Here is a 24,873-nt window from a genome sequence, read left to right on the forward strand (position 1 = left end):
AACACGGCAGAAAAAGAAGAAAAAATATTATTTTTACAGTGACTAAAAGGAGAGGAATTTGTACGAGCATTGCAACAAAAATAAGTTGAAGTCGTGCCAAAGGCGTCAGTACCCCTTTGCAGCAGCCAAGGAATATATTAAAGCTGAAATGAATGGTGTTCTTATTAGACACCACAGTGACAATGCGTGTAAAGTTGGATTTATTATTATTAAAATTTTCCTATTTTCTGGATTATGGTGTAGATAATTAATCATTTGCCATACTATTTGACATTTTGTGTACAAACAAATAAATTTCATAAATTATTTAGATGTAGGAAGAATGTAGTGTCCTTGGTTTTCAAATTTAAATTGTTTGAGAATTGTGGGACATTTTTGTGGCGGCTCGCACTGAATGGGGACAGCAGCAAATCGGTCATGTCACTCATGTGGTTCAGTGTCTGAGTAGCAGTGAGGTCGGAGAGGACAAGAGCGGCAGGTGCTCTGAAGATCACGCGATAAGTCCTCTAGTAGACGCGGCTTGAGTTATCTAAAAAAAGTTCTGAATACAAGTTAACTACGTCAGTACGTTGGACAAAGGAGAATGATGATTGTGACACGGTCAACAAGAGGAGCTCGTTGTTTATTTACGAGTCAAAGAAATGTGAACTGGATTCACCAAACTGCTCCAGGCGCGGTCGCCAACGTTAGGTAAGATGCTAATATTTCATTCCACGAATCATATGTAGCTCGCAAAATACTGTGTAAATAGTTTACATCTCCGGACTTCTTTAATATTGAAGTGAGAGAAAATTGAAGTGAGAATATTTATTGTGTGGAGGTAGCATTGACTTGCTAAATTTAGTGATAAGGAGGGATTGGTAGCGCTTGCGAAGGGGGAGGATGCTGCCAACTATTCAATGCTGCAAAATTGATAACTGCACGTGATATCAGTAGGTTGAAGTAAATTGTTATAACACGGGGAGGCAAACATTCGATGCTTTTTATGTCATCCTCGGAATTTTATTATTGTATTTTTATATCTGTGTACTTGATTGCAAAATAGACTAAAAAACAACATACTGATACTGAGTATATAATTAGGAAAATCATAAGATGAGTAAACTTTAGTCTTTTTCATCTATTTAGCTATTATAATTTTTCACGAAGGAGTGCAAATTTGTAAGCATCATTGGGTAACAATAGAATAGACAATTTTACTGTAGTACAGGCTACAGCAGTAAAACTTTAGGTCCCCTCCCCCTTAAAAAAAGGGACATTTAATATTGGTAGATTTCAATATACCAGGTGTGGGGTTTATGTTGCCTTCCTGTAAACCATATTGTAAAAAATAACTTAATGATTTTTAACTTTACCTAATACCCAATAGTACCCTCCATTCAGGCCTAGGCCCAATAACCACTAACAACCATCAGTCCCCCCCCCCCCCGAGTTCCTCTTTCAATCAATTCTTATGGAGTACAAGATTAACACTTACTCTTCAGTTACTTTATACCCACAGTCTGATCAGATCAAGCACCAAAAACAATTTATATCCTTGGGAAGTCCTGTTTCACTCACTTTCAGGGCTTCGCAAAACCAACACTTACTCCGTGATTACATTTGGCCAAATTCTAGTCAGATCACAAACTCACAGTCCACACCAGGTCTGTTTAGATAATATCTTGAACCACCTTCCATAGGGATGACCCGTCATCTGGGAGGAGCCAAGATAAGAGGGAGGGAGGGGTATGGATGGGAGTGGATTGTGTGGGGATGGAATGGGTGGGAGTGGAACTTATACCTTTGTATTTTGGCTACCTCCCTTGTAAGGGGGAAAAAGCCATTGGCATATGTATGTATGTACCTTACATAGAAATCCCCATGCATACCTGGATCAGACTCCCTCAAGGGGGTTTTGTGTAAAGGGTTATTAGTCCAATTGTATTTTTCTTGGGGGGTTATGTCCTAAGAGGCTTTTGCCCTACAGTCATTACAGAGGAGCTGTGACCAGAGTTGGTAGAATGAAATTTATCAATATCCACCACAAATTTATGATATTAATAAGTGTTTAGCACTACCTTTTCCTTGATTGTGATGAATAAGGCAGTATTTGCATGGGTGGATTTAAAGTTACTGTACTTAATCATAGAAAAGCAAGAGGTTAACCCCTCTTTTTTATTAAAAATCAGATAACAAATGGAAAAGTAAAGCACTAGAAGCACTAATGTTATTTAATATTTATGGTACTGAAGAGGCTATATTCAGCTAAATAGAAGACTGGTGGCTGCTAGAAAATGAAACAACTACCCGGTGGGTACATGGTTAATTGAGATGCAATAAGAAAAACAGGAAAATTGATGAGGTTCCTATAAATTACTTCACACTGGGACAAGCAGACCTTTTGTATTGTTATTACTCAGTCATGTCTATGATTTGAGATGGAAATTGTGCTGTGGGAATTTCAAACCAGTTTTGTTGTTTATATAATTTACTTATGTTTGTTTTTTCTTGTTTCAACATACACTATTCTTTAAGAAAAATGATAAAGGTGTGTGGTTGTTGTCCACCTCAGTTGTGGAAGTTGTTCTGTGGAAAATGAATACCTATGCATTTATTTATGTATTTTATTTGTTATTTACATTATTATAGTTTTTATTTATTATTTTATTATTATTATTATGATTTTTTTCGCATCCGACCTAGATATGGACCAAAAGGTCTCCTGTCAGCATGCTCCGCCTTTGTAATCCTTTGTAAAATAGTGCTGCTTAGACTCACGGTTAGCATTGTCAAATGGTGAAGGGACCTGCACAAGGCAGTTGTATTTTGTAGCAGGTAACCAGCATAGCTATAAAGAGGAGTCAGATGTGTTAATTGAAAGGTTTAAGGGGGTAATAGAAGTTAGAATTAATAATATTTTATTATTTATTTATTTATCAGCATTCATTTTTAAAAGATTATTGCATGAATCCATGCAGGGGTGAGGGGATGGCTTCTAAAGACCGTGCTAGTGGCAATGATGGATATGACAAATGAAGTTATATCAAAGTTACTAGGCAGCTTAGGTAATGAAATAATTTTTTCATCTGTGTAGTCGGTAAATAAAATAAACTTTTTGCAGAACTGATTTGGTATATTTCAGTCTTAAGGGTTTTAAAATTGGCATAATTACACTTCTACAAAAGTCTTGACTGGATGCAAGCATAATATTTTCAGCCCTAATTCTTCATGACTTTGGCTACCTCGGTTATAAGTGGGGGAAAGCCCTTGGTGTATGTATGTAATTCTTCATTGGATAAGATGAATAATAAAGGTTTCCTTTATCCCCTCATTCTTCACTATTTGGTAAGTATAACACAAGAACATGGTTGATGTATTCTTGTCCCCCCACCATAGGTTGCTTCAGAAAAATAAAGAGGTGGAGTTGTAGGGATGGTAGAAATTATCAGCATTCTTTTAAGTGGGGATGAGTTTGCAGCCATAAGAGAATGCTGCATGACTAGTCAGTAGGAGTGTTACTAAAACGCTGACTACATGGAGCTTGTGAACCCAGTATCCTATATGGGGACTTGGATAGAAATGCACAAGGCTGTATTATCTGTCAATTGGTGATTTTGTTTTATTTTATTTATTTGGGAATTTGTTTTTATTTTACTTTTTTCTGTATCACACTTGGTTATGGGCCAGGTCTCCTGGTGGTGTGCTTTAATTGTCATTGTAACTTCTTGTAGGATGAGAAATAAGGAAGAGATCTAGAATGTTGGTTCTCTCAAGGAAGGTTGATGCTAATATGGTGCACAACTAAATTTACATCAAGTTTTTAGGATAGTAAAGTTGAATGGTAATTCACAATCTGAACCAGTGAAAGGGGGGCAATCCAAGAATTATGGCAAATATTGAAATCACCTAATGTAGAAATTTCAGAAGAGTGGCGTAAAATGTATTCTTCTGAAGAAGAAAAGTAATTGAAAATTTGTGGATTGTGTGGAGTTAGATGAGAGATATACAGTACTTGGGTATTTATTGGAAAATGAAAAAATTTAGCCAAATAAGCAAATTTTTATAGATATAAGTTTAGAAACAACAAGATCATTGCTCACACATTTGTAACAGCCAGCTTTGTGTTGGAAATTATTGTGAAGAAAATAGGAGGAAACATGAAGATTTTTTAATTTATTTATTATTTATATATTTATTTATTTTATTATTATTATTATTATTTTTAATGCAAGCTGTGGTGGAACCTGCTGCTGGTTTGGGCAGCTATGGGACACTACCCAGAGGCGCTGATTTCCTTGCGTGGTCAAACAGGTGGTGGAGCTTTTCGCACTGCCCTCAGCAGCATGCTCAAGTGCCGTTGCACTGTCCGGAAGTTGCTGTTTGTATGTCCAGACACCTTGGTGTTGGTGAAGAAGACAAATTGTATTTCATCACTGATGATTTCAGTCACCACCCTGAAAGAGGCCCAGAACCTGATGTAAAGAGCTCCATAATGATTTGAGAAGAGATGAGTTTGAGATTAGGGACTGTTCTATCATCAGCAGCCCTTGGATTGCAAGGAAGAACATTTTATGACAGACAGGTGTATCAGGAACTCTGGCACCTCATATCGCTGTCTCTCCTTCTTGGAGTGATGAAGACTGAGTGTGGCTAGTAAGTCCCTTCTTAGCCAGTTTAGTCACTCAACAATGCACATGGAAAACAGGAGTGGTATTCCTGTTGATGTCCAGCCCCTAGCTAATTTGACATCATGTCTTTGATTTCCAGGAGAAGATCAACAGCACAGTATGAATGGAGTTATGTATCATGTGTAGGTCAAATGCCACTGTCAGGACTAACCTTTGGGCAAATGGTGGATCGAGCAGAGGACTTGTATGGAGATAGAGAAGCCATTGTCAGTGTCCACCAGGGTGTTCGAGCAACTTTTTCACAAATGAAGGAGGAGGTACGATTTGTATGGGTTTTAAGCAGTGAGCATCATACAGGGTATTTTGCTAATGAAGTGTGTGATTAACATTTTGTGTTTGTTGATTGACATTAGATGATATGCTTTGTTGTATTGGTTGGGAATGTGGTGTTTTGTATCAATTGAAGGTTTGTACCATTCTATGTGATTTATAACTTAATGAAGCATGGTATCCTTTGTCAGGGATTATTTGTGGTATTAAGGGTGTAGAGCAAGTGTGTATATGGTATAGCACTGAGCAAGTACAGTATTTACCTAGTCTATAAAGGAAATGCAAATGACAACAGACCTATTGATTCTTACAGGGCTACTTACAAATTGAAAGGGAATGTAAACAATGAAAACAGTTGAAAACCACTGACTTGAATTGTTTGAGGTCATGATGCTGAGAAGTAAGATGTGCACCAAGCAGTCCAAAAAGCTTCTTTCTCCTAATTTTCTCACTACACACACACACACATTTTTGTCTTCATTGACCTCAAAGACACTACTCCACTATGCATTAACCTGTCTCATCACTTATGATCAATACCACTCCTTCCCTCCCCCACTTCCTAATAATTTTTGACACCCTACTCCCCATCCATACCTTTCAGTTTAATTTTTCTGACACATCAGTCTTCTCACAAACATACTACTAATTTATTCACTTTTACTCTCATCTCTACTACATTCATGTATGTTTATGACTGAACAAGCATAGCTGTTAGTATACTGCAATTGGGTAAATACAAGGAGTTAAGATAGAGAGGACAGCAAATAGGGTTTTGGATGGGTGAAGGGTGAATGTATACTTGGACTCTGCCACCCCCATATAAGGGGGTCTAGGATCTTGTGTATGAACATTAGTATCTATGTGAACAAGTTGCTTAAACACGGCAAAGGAAACATGGACTGGGAATGAAGTGCTTATTCCTGATGTTTTGTCTGCTGACTTTGAAAAAATGAATAGACAAAACATCAGGAATAACCACTTCATTCCAGTCCATGTTTCTTTTGCCGTGTATAAGCGATCTTGTGTATTTTGTACTGCATCACCCAGTCTGTGTTTTCCACATCATGAAAAGTCACCTTTATGTTTTTTAACAAGCTGTGCTGGAGTGTTGACGATGTGCTCCATGTCTTCTATGTGGTCATTGCATCTGGGGCATGTGGTGTCTGTTTCCAGACCAGTTTTGTGTTGGAACTCTTTATTTTACAGGATGGTGCCATGAACACAGGTATGCTATGCCGTTCATGTTTGTGTGGGGATTGATTTCTCTCTTGTGTTGAAGAAGTGTATGTTGTGAATAACAAGAATAAGTTTATGCTTATCATATACAGTATATAGTTTTTGTTGATTATCACGGAATTTTGATATATGTAGCTGCGGCCCTCATATCCTTGTAAGGAGGGTGGCCAAGTCGAAACACACACCTACTTGATACGCAGTTAAATCATATTTAACTGCCAAGTCAGCACCTCAGTGGGTGAGATTCAACCCTGTTCCCCTCCCTCCCCCCACCACTCAAGGCAAAAACAAAGTAGTGAGGCACAGCACTTCCACATCAGGGCCCAGCTGCTTCAACTAGATTACCCTCACCCCCAACTCCCACTTCATGATATAACTCAAACCCCTCCTTATTTATTCAAAATAAATTATATAAAGCAGATGAAAAGACCATCCCTTCAAGTTTCATCTGTTCACAACCTTCCTCCATTTGTTCATACATATTGCATGATCTTCCCCACAGAGATAATAGTGGTGTTAAATGGGTTTTAAGATGTATTTAGTGAGTGTGAGGTTTGATAAGGCCATTACTATACAAGGGAGATAAAGGTCTTTGGTATACATGTATGATGATTTTATTTTTCTATCTTTTTATTTTATTTTTTTCTCCATCCAATCTCATTATTGACCAAAAGGTTTCAGATCAGCATCCTTTGCCATTTTTTTGTGTTGTATAGTCATATGTAAGTGATTTGATTTTATGCTCTTACAGGCGGATAAGCTAGCAGCTGGCTTCCTGGCTCTTGGTCTAAATCCAGGAGACCGAATTGGTATATGGGGACCCAACATGTATGAATGGGTCTTGACCCAATATGCGGCTGCCAAAGCAGGACTTGTATTGGTATGTGATGTAAACATATTTGTAACTTTTGAGTTGATTGATTGTTTGATTGGAGTTTAGAGTGTATCTGTAATTCCATTTTTAACAAGGTTTAGCCATTCCTCATTGCCAGAAACTTGTGAATAAGAAATCGTTGAATCAATCAGTTGTCCCAGTCTTTTTTTGCAAGAGATGTGCAGCCCCTAGATAGCTGGCCATGCCCTCCAGTTTGGCCCACAAGTCACTCTTTGAAGTGATCTTTCATTATTGTCTATAGGAAGTGAATGAGAGATAATGTAATATAGATAATGGGTGCCACATTGTAGGAGTTAGGAAAAATACCTAATGGTCTCAACAGCCATTGGGTTAGCCCATAAATTACTCAAGGAAGGAATGTGCTGTCTGGGTATGGCTGGGAAGGGACATTATAGGATGAAGTGGTCATTATTTTTTGTGGGATTGCATCTCTATGGCTAGGCCTATTTTGTGATGGTATTGTTTAGTGGTATATCTTCTGACATTGTTTCTGATCCAGGCCAGTGGGCAGGATACAGGGATGACCCATCATCCATGAAGAGCTAAGATAAGAGGAAGGAAAGGGTGATGGATGAGAATGGAATGGGTATGTGTGGGGGAAAAAGCCCTTGTTATATGGAGATAGAAATCTTGTAGGGAAAAGAATAAGCTATGACATGAAAAGCACATTACATGCAGGGGCATCCACAGGAATTTTTGTAGGCATGGGGCAAAATTAAAAATATTATACATATATGGTTAATGGTATAAGGTTATATCAAGATATTTCAAATTGGCCACCTAGGCATATATTTACATGATCTACATGAGTTACATTTTGATTTTCATCAATCATACACTGTATTTTCCTTGCATATTTTTACTTTCCATAAATTCCAGGGAGGCAAATGCCCCCCTACAGATTTCCATGATTACATGACATCTTGAGGAGCACATTTGTTGCAGTAATGGCGTGTTACACTTGTGTATTTGTTAATTATGTGAAATCTACTTCTCAGTATTGAAGATTTGTCTTTTTCCCTCATAGAAAAACCAATTTAGTGCTGTTTTATTTTTGCGGGGGCATTTTGTTTTATTCTATGGTATTTTATTATTTTTATTTTATTTTATTTATTTCTCTATTTAATTTTTAAAGACCCATTGTTTTCAAATATAACTTTAATTAAAGGTGAATATCAACCCAGCATATAGGCCCAATGAACTCCTGTACTGCCTCAACAAAGTCTCTGTCAGAGCCCTTGTGTGTGCCAAGTCCTTCAAAACTTCTGAGTAAGTATTAAATGTATGTATGTTGATAATTATTTAATTCCATGTATTTGTGTTATAAGAAATTGTACCAATGATGGGTACCTGCATTTGGTGGTCCTTCAAGATGGATGACAAAGCTACTAATTTTTCAAAACCCATCAACCTTCTCACCTCCATGAAGAGGTACAGCCCAGAGGGTGTGACCCTGTCTTTGGACTTGGCTCAAGATCTCTGTCTATCAACTTCAGCTGTATTTCTTACACTTTTCCACTCATGGAGAGCCGACAACTGGTGACTGTTCTCCTTACAACTTTTAGCTAGTGACATACAAATAGTCAGAGCTGGGTGTGTTACTAGGTGTGTCTTTCGGTGTCCTGGCTGTGTGTCAATCAGGACACCAAGGGGCACCTAGGAATGCGACCCGCTCTGGAAATAGTCCCATGCAGATACAACAGACAACAGTCCAAAGTTTCTTCCCAGAGAGTACTGTGTGATGTTCCAAGGACCACTGCCAACCACTTTGGAGCTGCAGGTTTTCCACTAGTGAAACTCAAGCTCCACTGTTAACTCTTTTCATTGTAAGACTTGTAATTTGATTACAACATGTATATTTTTCTAATTTCAGTTATTACAAGTTGCTATGTGAAATAGCTCCAGAGATACCTGAAGGAACACCAGGAAATCTGAAAGTGAAGAAGATGCCAAATTTCCAACATGTGATCATGATTTCAGAAGAAAAGCATGAGTATGTTCTTTTGTATGAATTGGTTATAATGATGATTGAATGATGATGATATATGATTGGTTGTAATGAATGGCCTACTTTATTTTATATATAAGAGATGACTCTTCATCCATGAGGTGTACAACATTACCCATGCTGCGTGCTCTAGAGATACCATGGCTGTAGCTCCCCAGAATGATGTGCATGTAGACACTTATAAATAAGCTTGTTGTTCCTCAACTTCATTCCATCTTATGCTGCTACTGCTCGCAAAAATAAATTCACATAAGTTTCTGGGTTTAAGGGAATTCTGCACTTCAACCTCATGGAGTTTAGGGGGTTAACCACTTTAGTACGAGTCAAATTCTTGTGTGCAGCATCGGCTGGCATATGTACCTACATTATAAAATATAAAGTCACTGCTATATTGCTCATTCTCTTTTACTCTAGTGATAATAAACACAAAACATGATCAAACCAGTTCAAAAAATCTGGGGATAACTCATGTACAACTTAAAAAAAAATATAATCAAGACGCTGATGCTGGCATCCTCATGTACCCACTCATGCCTCACAACACCTATGTAGGCGTCATTGTACTGAAGTGAATGTTAGAAAATACTGAGCTACAAATGTCCAGTATCCATGTGCTTGGGATCTTTGTCTAGCTACATAGAAAACAGTGATACATGCCAAAGGGGTGGTTAGGTCACACACATGCATTTCAGACTGAAAAACCTCTTTATATACTTCCTATTTCATCACCTCATGGATGTAGGGTAAACCTTGTCCCATGCCACAGTGCTCTAGTCAGCAGCTATGCAGCAAGACCGTACTTCATGGCAGTATTTTTCATTGCATTGTGTAATATGTCACTTATTTTTCTCCTTTTTCTCTTTGATATACCTTTCAGTGGCTGTTTTAAGTTTAATGAAGTTTTACAGGCTGGAGACTCTAGACATACCAAAACATTGCAGGAATTGAGCAACAGGATTCAGTTTGACGATGCTTGCAACATACAGTTTACCTCAGTAAGTTTACACTTGTGATATATGTTGTAATTTCTCAGGTCAACTTCTCTTTTTGTTTATATATAAATCTTTTTATATATAGATAAATCTTTACTGCTGGCATCACTTTGAATTCTTGTTTGAGAAAGGTGTTAACATGTAGCAAGTAATTTCTGGAGCATTTTGATGTAATGTCTCTCTCTCAGTAACAGCCTTTTCCCTTTGTAAGGGGTGTGCTTAAGTTAAAGCATACACCTATTCCACACCCAGCCCCCTACTACACTGCTCTGGTCTGAGGCAATGCAGCACTTCCACAGCAAGGCCCAACAGCTGGAGCTGATCTATCCTCACCTCCTCCACTACCACTTCGTCATTTATGCATTTATCTTTCTCCTTGTTTCTCCTAAAGGGAACAACTGGTTCACCAAAGGCTGCTGCTCTTTCCCACCATAACATTGTAAACAATGCCTTGTTTATTGGATTGAGATGTGGTTATGGAACAGAGGTAATTTTGTTATGGAAGTCAACACTTTTTGGTGTTATAGATTTAGGTTCAAGTGTAATGATCATTAATTTGGTCTCAAGATTGCCTAGGAGTTTACATACTTTAGTTAGAAATGTACGTCTGAATGAAAGGTCATCAAGATTTGATGGGAAAGGGACTTAATATGCTGAAACTGGATTTATTTGCTTTATTTGTTTTATGAGAATCTTACTTGATAATAATATTCATCTCCAGAATCATCGTATCTGCCTTCCTGCTCCCTTGTACCATTGTCTGGGGTGTGTTTGTGGTACACTGACAGGACTTGTGTGGGGTGCCACCTGTGTGATGCCAAGTGCTGGCTTTGATCCAGAAGCCTGTGTAACAACATTTGAAAAAGAAAGGTATCAATTTTCATTTGTGGATAATTGTAATACTCTTCCCTTTAAAAAAAGAAATCACTGATAAAAATAAGAAACCAAGTATAATGTTAGAATCAAACTTGAGATCATTTGAAGGAAGTCTTAGCTCATTTCTCATTGGGGGAGTATTAATAAAATAGCAGAATAAAAGGATAAGAACCATCTGGTTTGGAAGAGCCTTTACATGTAATCATACCCCAGGGTACACATATTCCAGTCAGAAATTCTCTGTTCTCATCCACCCTAGGCTTCCCTAAAGAGCTATACATTCCCTCAGTGCACATATTACCTACTTTAGCATTCATTTAGTGGACAGGGATAACCCTTCATCCTTGAGGAGCTAAGATGAGAGGGTAACAAGGGTGGTGGATGAGAGTGGAATGGGTGAGGTTGTGTGTGGGTGCTTGCCTTTGACATGGCTATCTTCCTTATAAAGGGGAAAAAAGCCCTTAGTATATAGATAATAGATGACATTCATGTTATCTAATACCATGGCTCTGAGTTTTAGTATCCATACAAACACCCGAATCCATCCAAAATGTTCTTTCTCATGAGCCTGTGATTTGTACACATAGTCACCAGTTTCATATCACCTATTTTCAGCATTACATATATCATGCCTTCACTTTTCTCTTTAGGAGGAGGAATGGGCAGGGGGTGGGGGGTGGGGTAGTATGTGTGAGTAAATTTTGACGCAGCCCGAAGGGATTTTCTCCCCGTCCTCTCCTTATATGCAAGGGGGGTCGCCGATTAAATGAAGCGGCCTTGCTGTGGATGTGCTGTGTCTTGCGACACTGCTTCTGACCCAGGGCGGTGGGCAGGGTGCAGGGATGACCCGTCATCCAGGAGGTGCTCAGATGAGAGGGAGGGTGGGAGGTGTGTGGAGTGTATGTAGGGATGAAATGGGTGGGAGTGTTTTTATGCCTTTCCCTTTTTGGCTACCTCCCTTGTAAGGGGGAAAAAGCCTTGGTATATGTATGTATGTACATATATCATAATCTCGTTTATCTTTCTTTGCTCACAGACCCATTCCTGCATATCTTTATTAAGAAGTACAGCCACACCTTCATTTACCACCCGTATGAAATATCTCATCCTCTTCTCCCACCCACTTTTACCTGTAGTTTTTATTTAACTTACAAACAGAATGTCCAACCTTTGTCTTCCTCTTGAGTTCACTTTGGCAGACCATGCTTGTTGCAAGTCTCCACACTCATTCATTCCATATACCCAAACTATATCAAGAGTTTTTCATATACCCTGTCCGACAGCTCTCTTTTCACTCCTAGGCTCTGCCTCGCCTCCACATTTTCCATTTGGTCCATCCTTGTAACAACTACCATGTTTCTTAACTTCATCTCAAATAAGTACGGATTCTTCCTTTCTGCCTCCCATGAATAACGAGTCTTTGGTTCATACATTGCCATGAATACAATCACTCCTTCATACTTCCTTCTGTGTGCACTCATCCCCATATCCCTATTTCTCCAAACATTTTATCACTTTGTTCCACCTAGACATGTATTTGCCTCGTGTATTCTATAATTTACCCCCACATCCAATCTATATATTGCCACATGCAATCCCAAATACTTAACTCGCTACTTCCTCAAGCCTTTTATCCTTTATAATCATCTCCAATCTGCTCCCTCATCACTCCATGTACATTTCGTTACTTTACTTTTGCCCATATTTACTCTTAACTTTCTCTTTTCACATACACTATTACTGAAATTCAGAATATACCAAAAGCTTGTAAGTAGGTGGTTGAGTCTTATCACACCTATATGATAATAATAATGATTATTGCTGAAAGCCCCTTCACCCTATGTTACCATGCAGTCAGTACCTCAGTAAAGCAATGTGTATTATCAAAAGCTGAAAGAATGGGGTAAGTGTGGGCATTGATTTTGCCACCTAGATTATAAGTGTCAAAAGCCATTAGTACATATATTCTTGTATCATCCTTTGGAGAAATTATATCCTCCATTTCGTTTTTGCAGAATCACATCTTGTTATGGAACTCCCACAATGTTTGTTGACATTCTGAAGTGTGCCAGGGATGACCCAAAAGATTTCAGTTCACTTTTTACGGGAATCATGGCTGGAGCACCATGCCCTCAAGAACTGGTTATGGCTGTCATGGAGAAACTTAATATGAAAGACATTTCGGTAAGGGTTTCAACTTGGGATGAAAATAAAGGAAGGATGAAGAAAGATGATGTGTTTATAGAGATGAGAGGTGTAAAAGAAGTGTGATATTACATACATACATATACCAAGGCTTTTTCCCCTTCCAAGGGAGGTAGCCAAAAAGGGAAAGGCACAAAAACACTCCCACCCATTTCACCCCCAAATACACTCCACACCCCTCCCACCCTTCCTCTCATCTGAGCACCTCCTGGATGACGGGTCATCCCTGCACCCCGCCCACCGCCCTGGGTCAGAAGCAGTGTCGCAAGACACAGTACATCCACAGCAAGGCCGCTTCATTTAATCGGCGACCCCCCCTCTCCGTCCCCCTTTGCATATAAGGAGAGGACGGGGAGAAATCCTTCGGGCTGCGTCAAAATTTACTCACACATACTACCCCACCCCCCACCCCCCCGCCCATTCCTCCTCATGCAATCACAACATCATCCATATACAACCATTCTCCACTCACCTCTGTCTTCCGTCCTCTCCCTTCCTTCCTCAACAGACATTCCCCTCTTCCCCAAAGCCCCCTTCACCCCATCCATCCACCTCATCCTAGGACGTCCCCTCATGTTCACTCCCTCCACATCTGCCTTCCATACCTCTTTTACTAGTCTTTCTTCACTCATTCTTTCCATGTGTCCAAACCATCCTAATATTCTTTCATCAACCCTCTCTCCCAAATCCTTTTTCACCCCTGTTCTCCTCCTCACCTCCTCATTTCTCACTCTATCTAGCCTAGTAACCCCCGCCATACTTCTCAGACACCTCATCTCAAACACATTCAAACTCCTTCTCTCTTCTTCTCTTATGTTCCACGTTTCTGCCCCATACAGTGCTGTTGGCACAATCACTCCTTCATACAGTCTCCTCTTCGCATCCATTCCCAAATGTCTATTTCTCATTACTAAGTGTGATATTAGTTTCATAAAAGTATACAGCATAGGTACTTCCACCTCAACCTCAAATCACTCACTCTCTCATTTTTTACCCTAACATATGCCTTACTAATGTAAAAACTTTTGACTACCCTCAACAACCTTCCCTGTGTCCCATGTATCTGCAACATATCCCACAATGCCTTCCTGTCAACCATGTCATACGCCCTCTCCAGATTTATGAAATGCCAAAAGACATCAAACCTTTGGTCAGAACATCTAACTACAAAAACTTGATCCACACATCCTCTTACATTCCTAAACCCACACTGTTTCTCCCCAATTACTCCAGCTGTCCCCACTCTAATCCTCACAATTAATACCCTCCTGTATGCATTATCAGCTACACATAACAGACTGATCCCTTTAAAGCTAATACATTTATACTTGTCCCCTTTTCTTTTGTAAAATGGAAGTATACAGTCCTTTGGCACATTACCCTCCCATAGATACACATTAAACAACCTCATTAGCCAATCCACTAAAACTATTCTTCCTTTTGTAAGACACTCCATATGACATCCATCCAACAATGGATGAAATTAACTTCCTGCAGAGGCAGTGCAATTTAGTATGGTTCGGAGATTTAAGATTAATTTAGATAAATACCAAAACTGTATACTGTAATGCCTGCTAATTATTTGGTTCATTTGTTTATTCATATTTTTGTTTAACTATTTTTAGCATTGACCTAATTATGGACCAAAAGGTCTCCTTTTGGTATTCTCTTCTTTTGTAAACTTTTTATCATTTTCGATGCTGTATGGATCTCTTCTCTTGATAATATTTCTTCTCTCATCACAACCACTTTCTTAGCATCTCCCACCATCCCTAACATCCTCTACATTCAACAAACCCCTTAAGTACTCTACCCATCTTCCCAATGCCACCTTTACTTCCATTGATATCTGTCCATCTGCATCCTTTACCTTCCCTCTCCACCCTCCTCACCCTCCTCACTTCACTTCCTCTAAATTTTTTTTATTCTTTTCAGAATTCTGTCAAATTCCCACCCCATTTTACATGTATTCTCCTTGTTGCCTCCCTCACCTTGCATTTTACTTCTCTTTTCTTTCTGACTTCTCGTATCCTTCCATAAATCTACTGATCCATCCTCACATGCACACTTGTTCTTTTTGACCACTATTTTTACTTCTTCCCATACTTCATTGCTAGTCCAGTTCTCTCTCATCCAACATACCACAGACCATCTGTGTGCACTTCATTGCTACCTCCTTGAATTGTAAGTACAGTAAGTCCTCATTATATGGTACATATGCATTCCTGATAACCTTACCACAAATTGAAATTACTGTATACTGAACCCATTATAACATGTAATAATAGAATATGGCAGACGTACCTTCTCCCTGCTCTTTCCTCTTCAAAATATCTAGCGGATACCGCATCTGTGAATTTTTCTTACCGTAAATAGAATCGAGGGTAGTAATTACCAAATACTGTAACTGTGAATTTACCGAATAAAGAATTACCGTATAAGGAAGACTCACTGTATTCTTCTTATACTCCCATCCCTCACCATCTCTCACACTTCTTTCAGCCTCTCCTGATATTCTCTCTCTTTTTGTTTCTCATTGGATATGTTTATTCGGAAAATTTCTCAACCTGTCTCCTTTTTCCTTTTTCCAAACTTTATTCTTGTTTCTTCTCATTTTTCATGTGCAGGTGATGTATGGTATGACGGAAAATAGTCCTGTAACGTTCCAGTGCTTCCCAAGTGATCCTCTTTCAATCAGATCATCTACTATTGGTTTTCCAGGAGACCATATTGAGGTAAGGTACCATTTAGTTATTTTTGTGCAAGATGAATCCGAGTGTATGTAAGCTATTTTTAATCTGGAATGAATTAATAATAGATAAAATAAATAAGTGAAGATTACAAGTGGATTGGGGGTCACTTAGACGCTAGATGGGATTTTTTTTTCCTATTATTATTATCTGGTGAATGGGAGTGGATTACATGGGGTATGAAATGGGTGGGAGTGGAGTTATACCATTGACCTTGGCTTCCTCCCTTGTAAAGGAGAAAAAGCCCTTGGTTTATGTATATATGTATGTATTATTATCTGTAAAACCTCCCACAGTACCCTCCTGTCTACCCTGTCATAAGTCTTTTCCAAATCCATAAAGGCCCAAAAATCATCCTTACCCTTTACTAAAACTTTCTCATATATCCAACTACACTCAACAAACTGATTATTCTGAAACTACTACACTCACATTTTCCCCTTTATATATGGGATAGGAGGAAAGATATAGGGATAGGAAGAAAGATGTATGGGATAGGAGGAAAGCTGTTGAGGGCAGTCAAGAGCCTGTGTTAGAATTAGAAATGGAGAGAGCAAGTGGTTTGAAGTAAAGGTGGGACTTTGCTAGGGATGTCTCATGTCACCATAACTGTTTAATGTGTACATGGATGGGGTCGTGTGGGAGGTAACTGCAAGGGTAATGGGCAGGGGATTGGAGATGGTTAAAGAAAATGGAGAACAATGGGAGGTAAGCCAGTTGTTTGCTGATGATACTGCACTTGTAGCAGGATCAGAGGAGGGATTAAGGAAGTTAGTGACCAAGTTTGGGAAGGTGTGCGAGAGGTGAAAGTTGAAGGAGCATACATATACCAAGGGCATTTTCCCCCATACAAGGGAGGTAGCCAAAGTCAAAGGCATAAATCCACTCCCATCCATTTCATCCCCACATACTCCACTCCCATTCACCATCCCTCCTTCCCTCTTATCTTGGGTCCTCCTGGATGATGCCTATCTCTGCATCTCGCCCTCTGCCCTGGGTCAGAAGCAATGCAACAAGACACAGCACATCCACAGCAAGGCTGCTTCATTTAATTGGTTACTGTCCCCTCATGCAGAAATAAAGAGTTGAAGGTAAATATGGGTAAAAGTAAGATGATGAGATGTACAAGGGGAGAAGATGGCAGCCATTTGGAAGCGAGTATCAATAGAGAGAGGCTGCTGGAAGTACATACATACATACATACATATACCAAGGCTTTTTCCCCCTTTCAAGGGAGGTAGCCAAAAAGGGAAAGGCACAAAAACACCCCCACCCATTTCATCCCCAAATACACTCCACACCCCTCCCACCCTCCCTCTCATCTGAGCACCTCCTGGAAAAGTGCTGGAAGTGGTTAGCTTTATATACTTGGGGTTGTATGTGGAGGGAAAGGGAGGAGTGGAGGTAGATTGATTAGATTGAGAGAAAGCAAATTGCCTTGGGAGATTAAAAAGTGTAATGAGAAATAGAGAATTGTGAATGAATGCTAAGAGGAAATTGTATGTAGGGGTGATAGTGCCAACAGCACTGTATTGGGCAGAAACATGGAACAGAGAGGAAAAGTTTAAAAGTGTTTGAGATTAAATGTCTTAGAGGTATGGTAAGGATCACAAGATTAGATAGAGTGAGAAATGAGGCAAAGAGGAGAGCTGGCATGAAAAAGATGGAAGATAGGGTTGATGAAAGAGTATTGGGATGGTTTGGACACATACATACAAATACATATACCAAAGCTTTTTCCCCCTTACTAGGGAGGTAGCCAAAAAGGAAAAGGCATAAAATCATTCCCACCCATTCCATCCCTGAAAACACTCCACACCCCTCCACCCTCCCTCCCATCTTAGCACCTCCTAGATGACGGGTCATTTGCACCCAAGTTTGGACACATGGAAAGAATAAATGAAGAAGTAGAGGAAGTGTGGAAGGCAGAGGTGGATAGAGTGAACATGAAGGAATGAGCGAGGATGAGATGGATGGATGGTGGTAAAAAGGGCATTGGGAAATGGGAATATCTGTTGAGGAAAGACAGAAGACAGAAGATAGGGGTGAATGGAGAATGGTTGTGTATGGATGATGCTATGATGCATGAAAGGGAGTAGTTGGGGGTGAGGGAGTATGTGTTAAAAATGATTTGACACAGCCCAAAGGGATCTCTCCCTGTCTTCTCTTTTTCTGCATGAGGAGATGGAGAGGGGGGTTCACCAATATAATGAAGTGGCTTTGTCGTGGATGTGCTGTGTCTTGCGACACTGCTCCTGACCCAGGGCAGTGGGCGTGATGCAGGGATGACCCATCATCCAAGAGGAGCCAAGATAAGAGGGAGGGGTGGTGAATGGGAGTGAAGTGGGTGGGGATGAAATGGGTGGGAGTGGAATTATGCCTTTTGATTTTGGCTATCTCCGGGGGGGAAAAGCCTTTGGTATATGCATGTATGTATTCCACTGTTTGTGAGGTTATGTCTAGAAGGGGATGGGTTCTGTTACTATCCATGTCTTGATCTTGAAAAAGCTGTAATAAGCGAAGCGTCGTACAAATATAGGCTCCGTCCTCATATGGTGTTTATCTCGTCAATCACTATCCATGTCCCCACAATGTTGTTTAGGGCCAATGAAAAGGTAATATGTGATCTTTCTTGGTTTGTGTAGAGTTTCATTTTATGCTTTCTTTCATATGCAGTGTATTTTTACCTTCATCTTACTTTTACCCAGGTCAAAGTTGTTGATTCTGATGGCAGGGTGGTTCGCACTAATGAGCCTGGGGAACTGTTGATTCGTGGCTACTGCAACTTTCTTGGCTACTGGGGAGATGAAGAGAAAACCAAGGAAGTATTCACAGCTGACCGGTGGTTCAAGACAGGGTAGGTGGCTGCTGTCAAATACAGGGTTTTGTTTGTTTTTGCTCTGTGTAATTTGAATTTGAAAAGAAAAGAAAAGTTTAAATGTGTTTGAGATGAAATGTTTGAGAAATATGATAGGGGTTACAAAGTTGGATAGAGTGATAAATGAGGAGGTGAGGCGGAGAGTGGGGGTGGAAAAGATGGGAAATAGGGTTGATGAAAGAGTATTAGAATGGGTTGGACACATGGAACAAAAAAGGCAAAGGTGGATGGAGTGAACATGAGGGGGCAACCGAGGAAGAAATGGATGGATGGGGTGAAGGGGGCATTGAGGAAGGGGGCAATATCTGTTGAGGAAGGAAGGGATAATGTAGAAGATATGGGTGGGGAGAATGGCTGTGTATAGATGATAGTGTGATGCATAGAAAGGAGTGGGTGGGGGATAGGAGGATTTTAGGGAGTAGTTAAGTATGAATGTTATTTTGATGCAGCCCAAAGGAATTTCTGCATGAGGGGATAGAGAGGGGGTCTCCGGTTAAATGAGGTAGCCTTGCTGTGGTTGTGATATATTTTGTTACATTGCTTCTGACCCAGGTTGATGGGTGAGATACAGGGATGATCTGTCATCCATGAGGAGCCAAGATGAGAGGGAGGGAGGAGGTGGTGGATGTGAGTGGAATTATGCCTTTTGACTTTGGCTACCTCTCTGGTAAGGGTGAAAAAGCCCGTGGTGTATTTACCTAGTTGTATTTTACGGGAAGGGGAGCTATGCTCGTGGTGTCCCGTCTTCATATCTCATTTTATCTAAACTATTTTTAAATTCATGTATTGTTTTTGCACACACCACTTTCTCATCTAACTTGTTCCAACTGTCTATTACTCTGTGAGGAAAGCTGTTCTTTTTCACATCTCTTCTATAGCTGTCTTTCTTGATTTTCTTTCCGTGCCCTCTTGTATTTCTATCATCCCTTTTTATCAGATTCTCTCTATCAATAATTTCTATGCCTTTCATGATTCTGTAAATAGCTATCAAATCTCCTCTCTCTCTTCTTTGCTCTAGTGTCTGTAGTTCAAGTTTTGCTAGTCTCTCTTCATATGATAGTTTTGAGAGTGTTGGTGCCAATTTTGTAATTGCTCTTTGTATTCTTTCAATTTTTTTTTTATACATTTTTTTGTACTTGGTGACCACATTGTTGCAGCATATTCCAATCTTGGTCTTATCAGAGTGATTAGAATTTTCTTCACCATTTCTTCATCCAGGTATGTAAATGCCACTTTAATTGTTCTTATTGAATTATAAGTTTCTCCAAAAATCTTATTTGTATGTTTCTCAGGTGACATATTATTCATAACAATGACTCCCAGGTCCTTCTCATTTTCTACTTTTTTTATTCCTTCTTCTCCCAATTTATATGCTGTTATTCTGTTTTTGCTTTTTCTAAATTCCATTATACTACACTTTTTAGTGTTGAACTCCATTCCCATACTTTATTTAGATCACTCTGTAGGGACTCACAATCTTCTTCCGTGTTCACTTTTTTTAATAGTTTTGCATCATCTGCAAAGCTCATATAACTTTCAATTTCTTCATCCATATAAATATATATAGCAAACATTATTGGGGCCAGAACTGTTCCTTGTGGAACACCGCTTATTACGTCATCCCATCTTGAGTGTTTGTCTCTTATCACTACTCTCATTTTTCTTTCTTGCAAAAAGTCTGCCATCCATTTAAACAGTTTGCCCTGTATTCCTCCTTCAGTTTCTAATTTCTTAAGCAACTTCTTATGTGGTACTTTGTCAAAGGCTTTTTTTAGGTCTAGAAATGCACAATCAGCCCATCCATCTCTTTCTTGTATTATATCTATTAGCCTTGAATAGAAACATATTTTGTGTGTGTGTGTGTGTGTATGGAAGGCAGATGTGGGGGGGGGGGGATGTGAACATGAGGGGACGTCCTAGGATGAGATGGATGGATGGGGTGAAGGGAGCTTTGGGGAAGAGGGGAATGTCTGTTGAGGAAGGACGGGAGAGGACGGGAGACAGGGGTGAATGGAGAATGGTTGTATATGGAAGATGTTGTGATGCATGAGGTGGAATGGGGGGTGAGGTAGTGTGTGTGAGCAAAATTTTGATGCAGCCCGAAGGGATTTCTCCCCGTCCTCTCCTTTATATGGGGGGACAGAGAGGGGGGGTCGCCGATTTAATGAAGCGGCCTTGCTGTGGATGTGCTGTGTCTTGCGACACTGCTTCTGACCCAGGGCAGTGGACAGGGTGCAGGGATGACCCGTCATCTAGGAGGTGCTAAGATGGGAGGGAGGGTGGAGGGGTGTGGTGTGTTTTCAGGGATGGAATGGGTGGGAATGATTTTATGCCTTTTCCTTTTTGGCTACCTCCCTAGTAAGGGGGAAAAAGCCTTGGTGTATGTATGTATGTATATATATATATATATGTATATATATATGTGTGTGTGTGTGTGTGATTTGAATTTTGATTTGAGATCCAGTTTTCAAAAGGAGTACAATATGTGGTTTGCAAATTTGTCAAAATAAACACCATATGGCTATTCATTCATGCTGCTTTTTTTTCAGAAGCCTACTTGCTCGGGGCAGTTGGCAGCAGTTTTTAACTCCTCAGTCCTCAGTAGATAATAATAAGCTTTATTGCTTCATGTTTCAGCAAATTGAAACCTGCAGCCACACATTTTCCAACTGATCTCCATACCTTTCCCATAGTCTCTCTGGGAAGAAATGGTGGACTGTTGTCAGTAGTGCATTAGTTTAGGATATTTTGTCACCAGGGGAGTAGTTGTTGATGGTCAGTTTTCCTTGTGTGAAAAAAAAAAAAAAAAAAAAAAAAGTGGAATGGTTGATCTACTCTCATTGATGACCATCCTGTCGGACCATCATGTACTGGCATCCATTAATGATGTCCTTGGTCTCCTATGCCAATTACATGTACAAATAAAGTCACATTGCAAAGTTTGACAAGTGTTGTTCTTTCTGTTGATAGCTTGTAACTTAGTTGTTGCAAAGTTCATTATGTTGCATGTGGTGGTCCTGCAAGATGGACATCAAAGTTGCCCATTTTCAAAACTTGTTTATATCCTCTGCCCTGAGGGGTTGACACTCAGTCACTGGACTGGGCCCAAGATCTCTATTAATTTCAACAGGAGTTGTTTAAGCCTGGCATTGTACACAACTCCTCAACTATGTCAGGTAGGAAATGATCAGGTACACTGGACTAGGGTGACCAATCAGAGGCCCAGCCCAGTCTGACCAGCAGTAGATGTCACACCACAGCATTAATGTCCTTAAAATTATTTAGAGTATTTTCATGGTTTGAATTGCTTAAAAATGTAATTTAATTCTCTTTGCATCACAGTGACCTAGCTGCAATTCGAACAGATGGGTATGGTCAGATCATTGGAAGGATCAAAGATGTTATCATTCGAGGTGGGGAAAACATCTACCCTGCTGAAGTGGAGAACTTCTTCATGGGTCACCCAGACATAATTGAAGCTCAGGTATGGATTTGCTCATTACTTAGGAAAATCATATTGATTATCTCATTGATGATGTACCATATATCAATAGTAATTAATATGTTTTTTATTCATTCCCCTCACTTTGTCATGCATTTTGATTGTCTGTGTAACATATCCAAGCACATCATCAAATTCATAACTAGGGTAGGCATCACCTCTTCCCAGTAGTAGAAAACAACCCAAACCCCCAATTCCTTGGCTCTGGAGTGATTTGATGCAATTGTTCTGAACAGTGGTTATGTGACAGGAACTTCAGACATTCCTGTCCTAGAGTCTTCCCAGTTTTAACAGGAATAGAGGCAGGAGTTGAGATCTGGGATATCTCCTGTGCCCTGGGAATCGATCATCATTGACATTAGCAGGAGCTTAGTCATCTTTGCTGTGTGTATGGATAGCCAGGCCAAGTAGCAGTCACTACAGAATTGGTCTTCATACTAATGCATGATTGAAACCTAGTGCACCATAGTAACACGTGTATAGATAAATGTCTTTTTTCATTCAAGGTGTTCAGTATCCCTAGTAGCCGTTTGGGAGAGGAAGTGGCTGCATGGCTTCGGACAAACGAGAATTCCACCTTGACTGCAGATGATGTTAAACAGTGGTGCAAAGACAAGGTGAGTTTTATGAACATATTGTTGAGTAGTCTTCTGTTTTCATGGTGGTAGAAACTAGTGTACTTGAGAAAGGGACCATTGATGCCAAGAGGGGTAAAAGGGATTCTTTTGAAGGCTGTCAAGAATTGGGTGCAAGTGCCACACAGGAATTTTGATATTAGTAGAGCTATTGATTGTTTGCTTGTTTCCTCCTTACCTCTGGAGCACATTTCCTCCCTCATTACCTCCATAGTATGCTCCCTTCCTTCTTATCTCCCTTGCATTTTTCCTCTCCCCCCCTCCTGTATTCCCTCTCCCACTTCCATTCCCTCTCCCTCCCCACTCATTCCCTCTCCTTTCTCCTCCCTGTTCACCCTTTCCCCCTCCCTCCCTTCATTCCTATGTTCCCTCTCCTCCATCAGCCCAAAAGTCACTCAGTGATTTTGTTGCATTGTTTGGAGCTGAAATGGTGGAGGTAAGCACTGTGCCTCACTGCATTGCCAGGGCAGAGCAGTGTGGGAGAGGGGAAAATGGTTGAACCTTCATACTTAAAGTGGGGGAGGGGGGGCAGTTGAATGTTCATGTATATGCATACACACATACATATACCAAGGCTTTTTCCCCCTTACTAGGGAGGTAGCCAAAAAGGAAAAGGCATAAAATCATTCCCACCCATTCCATCCCTGAAAACACTCCACACCCCTCCACCCTCCCTCCCATCTTAGCACCTCCTATATATGCAGTTGGTGTTTATGTGATTGGACTGCCGCCCTCCCTTACAAAAGGTCTTGTTGCATGTATGTATGTATATGTGTGTGTAGGGGGGAGGGGCAGATAGACAGGGATAACTCTTCATCCACAAGGAACTAAGATACTTATATCATACATATACCAAAGGCTTTTTACCCCTTACAAGGGAGGTACCCAAAGTCAGCAGGCATAGTTTCACTCCCACCCCCCATTCACCACCCCTCCCTCCCTCTCATCTTGGCTCCTCCTGAATGACAAGTCATCCCTGCATCTTACCCATTGCCCTGGGTCAGAAGCAATGCAGCAAGACATGGCACATCCACAGCAAGGCTGCTTCATGTAATCGATGACCCCCTCCGTCCCCTCTTGCAGTAACATTGAAGATGGGGAGAAATCCCTTTGGGCTGTGTCAAAATATCAATCATACATAACCATCCCCTTATTCCCCCACTCACTCCCTTCCATACATCATAGTATCATCCATACACAGCCATTCTCCACTCACCCCTATCTTCTGTCTTCTCCTTTCCTTCTTCAACACCCCTTTCACCCCATCCATCCATCTCTTCCTCGGTCATCCCCTCATATTCATAACATCTACTTCTGCCTTCCACACTTCTTTTACTAATCTTTCTTCACTCATTCTTTCCATGTGTCCAAACCATCCCAATACTCTTTCATCAACCCTATCTCCCATCTCCTTTTCCACCCCTGCTCTCCTCCTCACCTTGTTTCTCACTCTATCCAACCTTGTAACCCCTACCATACTTCTCAGACATTTCATCTCAAACACATTTAAACTCTTCCTCTCTTATGTTCCATGTCTCTCCCTCATACATTGCTGTCAGCACAATTGCCTCTTCATGTAATTTCCTCTTTGCATCCATTCACAAATGGATTGATAGGTGGAGGTAGGTGCATGCCTTGGTTGCCTACATCCATTGTAAAGGGGAAGAAGCCTTATGTAGATAGATAATATCTACTTTTTTATTTTGACATTGCAGATTGCTCACTACAAGATTCCCCGCTATATTCTCTTCAAAGATGAGTTCCCTCGAACTGTGACTGGAAAAATACAGAAGTTCATCATGAGGGATGAGACTATGAAAGAGCTTCAGCTGAGCAAATAACTTGTCACAAACAGATACATGTTGAATTTTTATTCTATGCGAATCTTATCAAACATTTTTCATGCCGTATAAGTTTTCAGAAATGGGCGGGGGGGTGTGGGGTGGGGTAGTG

The 24,873-nt window shown here is 40.2% G+C and overlaps 1 protein-coding gene across 4 annotated transcripts; it reads left to right on the forward strand.

The window, feature by feature from the left end:
- Nucleotides 1–413: 413 nt before the first annotated feature.
- LOC143032786 (medium-chain acyl-CoA ligase ACSF2, mitochondrial-like) lies at nucleotides 414–24,873 on the forward strand. 4 transcript variants are annotated; one of them, XM_076197824.1, is made up of 15 exons: nucleotides 414–690; nucleotides 4,429–4,635; nucleotides 4,750–4,927; nucleotides 6,931–7,059; nucleotides 8,243–8,343; nucleotides 8,948–9,067; nucleotides 9,960–10,077; nucleotides 10,466–10,561; nucleotides 10,796–10,944; nucleotides 12,966–13,134; nucleotides 15,783–15,890; nucleotides 18,614–18,762; nucleotides 22,126–22,267; nucleotides 22,792–22,902; nucleotides 24,636–24,873. In XM_076197824.1, exons 3-15 carry the CDS (start codon nucleotides 4,802–4,804, stop codon nucleotides 24,759–24,761), a joined length of 1,644 nt encoding a protein of 547 aa, XP_076053939.1. In that variant the 5' UTR covers nucleotides 414–690; nucleotides 4,429–4,635; nucleotides 4,750–4,801; the 3' UTR covers nucleotides 24,762–24,873. The 4 variants fall into 4 exon arrangements, with proteins under 4 accessions (XP_076053939.1, XP_076053938.1, XP_076053942.1 ...); XM_076197823.1 differs by lacking the exon at nucleotides 4,429–4,635 and having other exon boundaries at nucleotides 415–690; nucleotides 24,636–24,872; XM_076197825.1 differs by lacking the exons at nucleotides 414–690; nucleotides 4,429–4,635 and adding an exon at nucleotides 888–932.

The sequence above is a fragment of the Oratosquilla oratoria genome, chromosome 14 (assembly GCF_046742065.1).
Source record: "Oratosquilla oratoria isolate Oo_2021 chromosome 14, ASM4674206v1, whole genome shotgun sequence".
Taxonomy (NCBI): Eukaryota; Metazoa; Arthropoda; class Malacostraca; order Stomatopoda; family Squillidae; genus Oratosquilla; species Oratosquilla oratoria.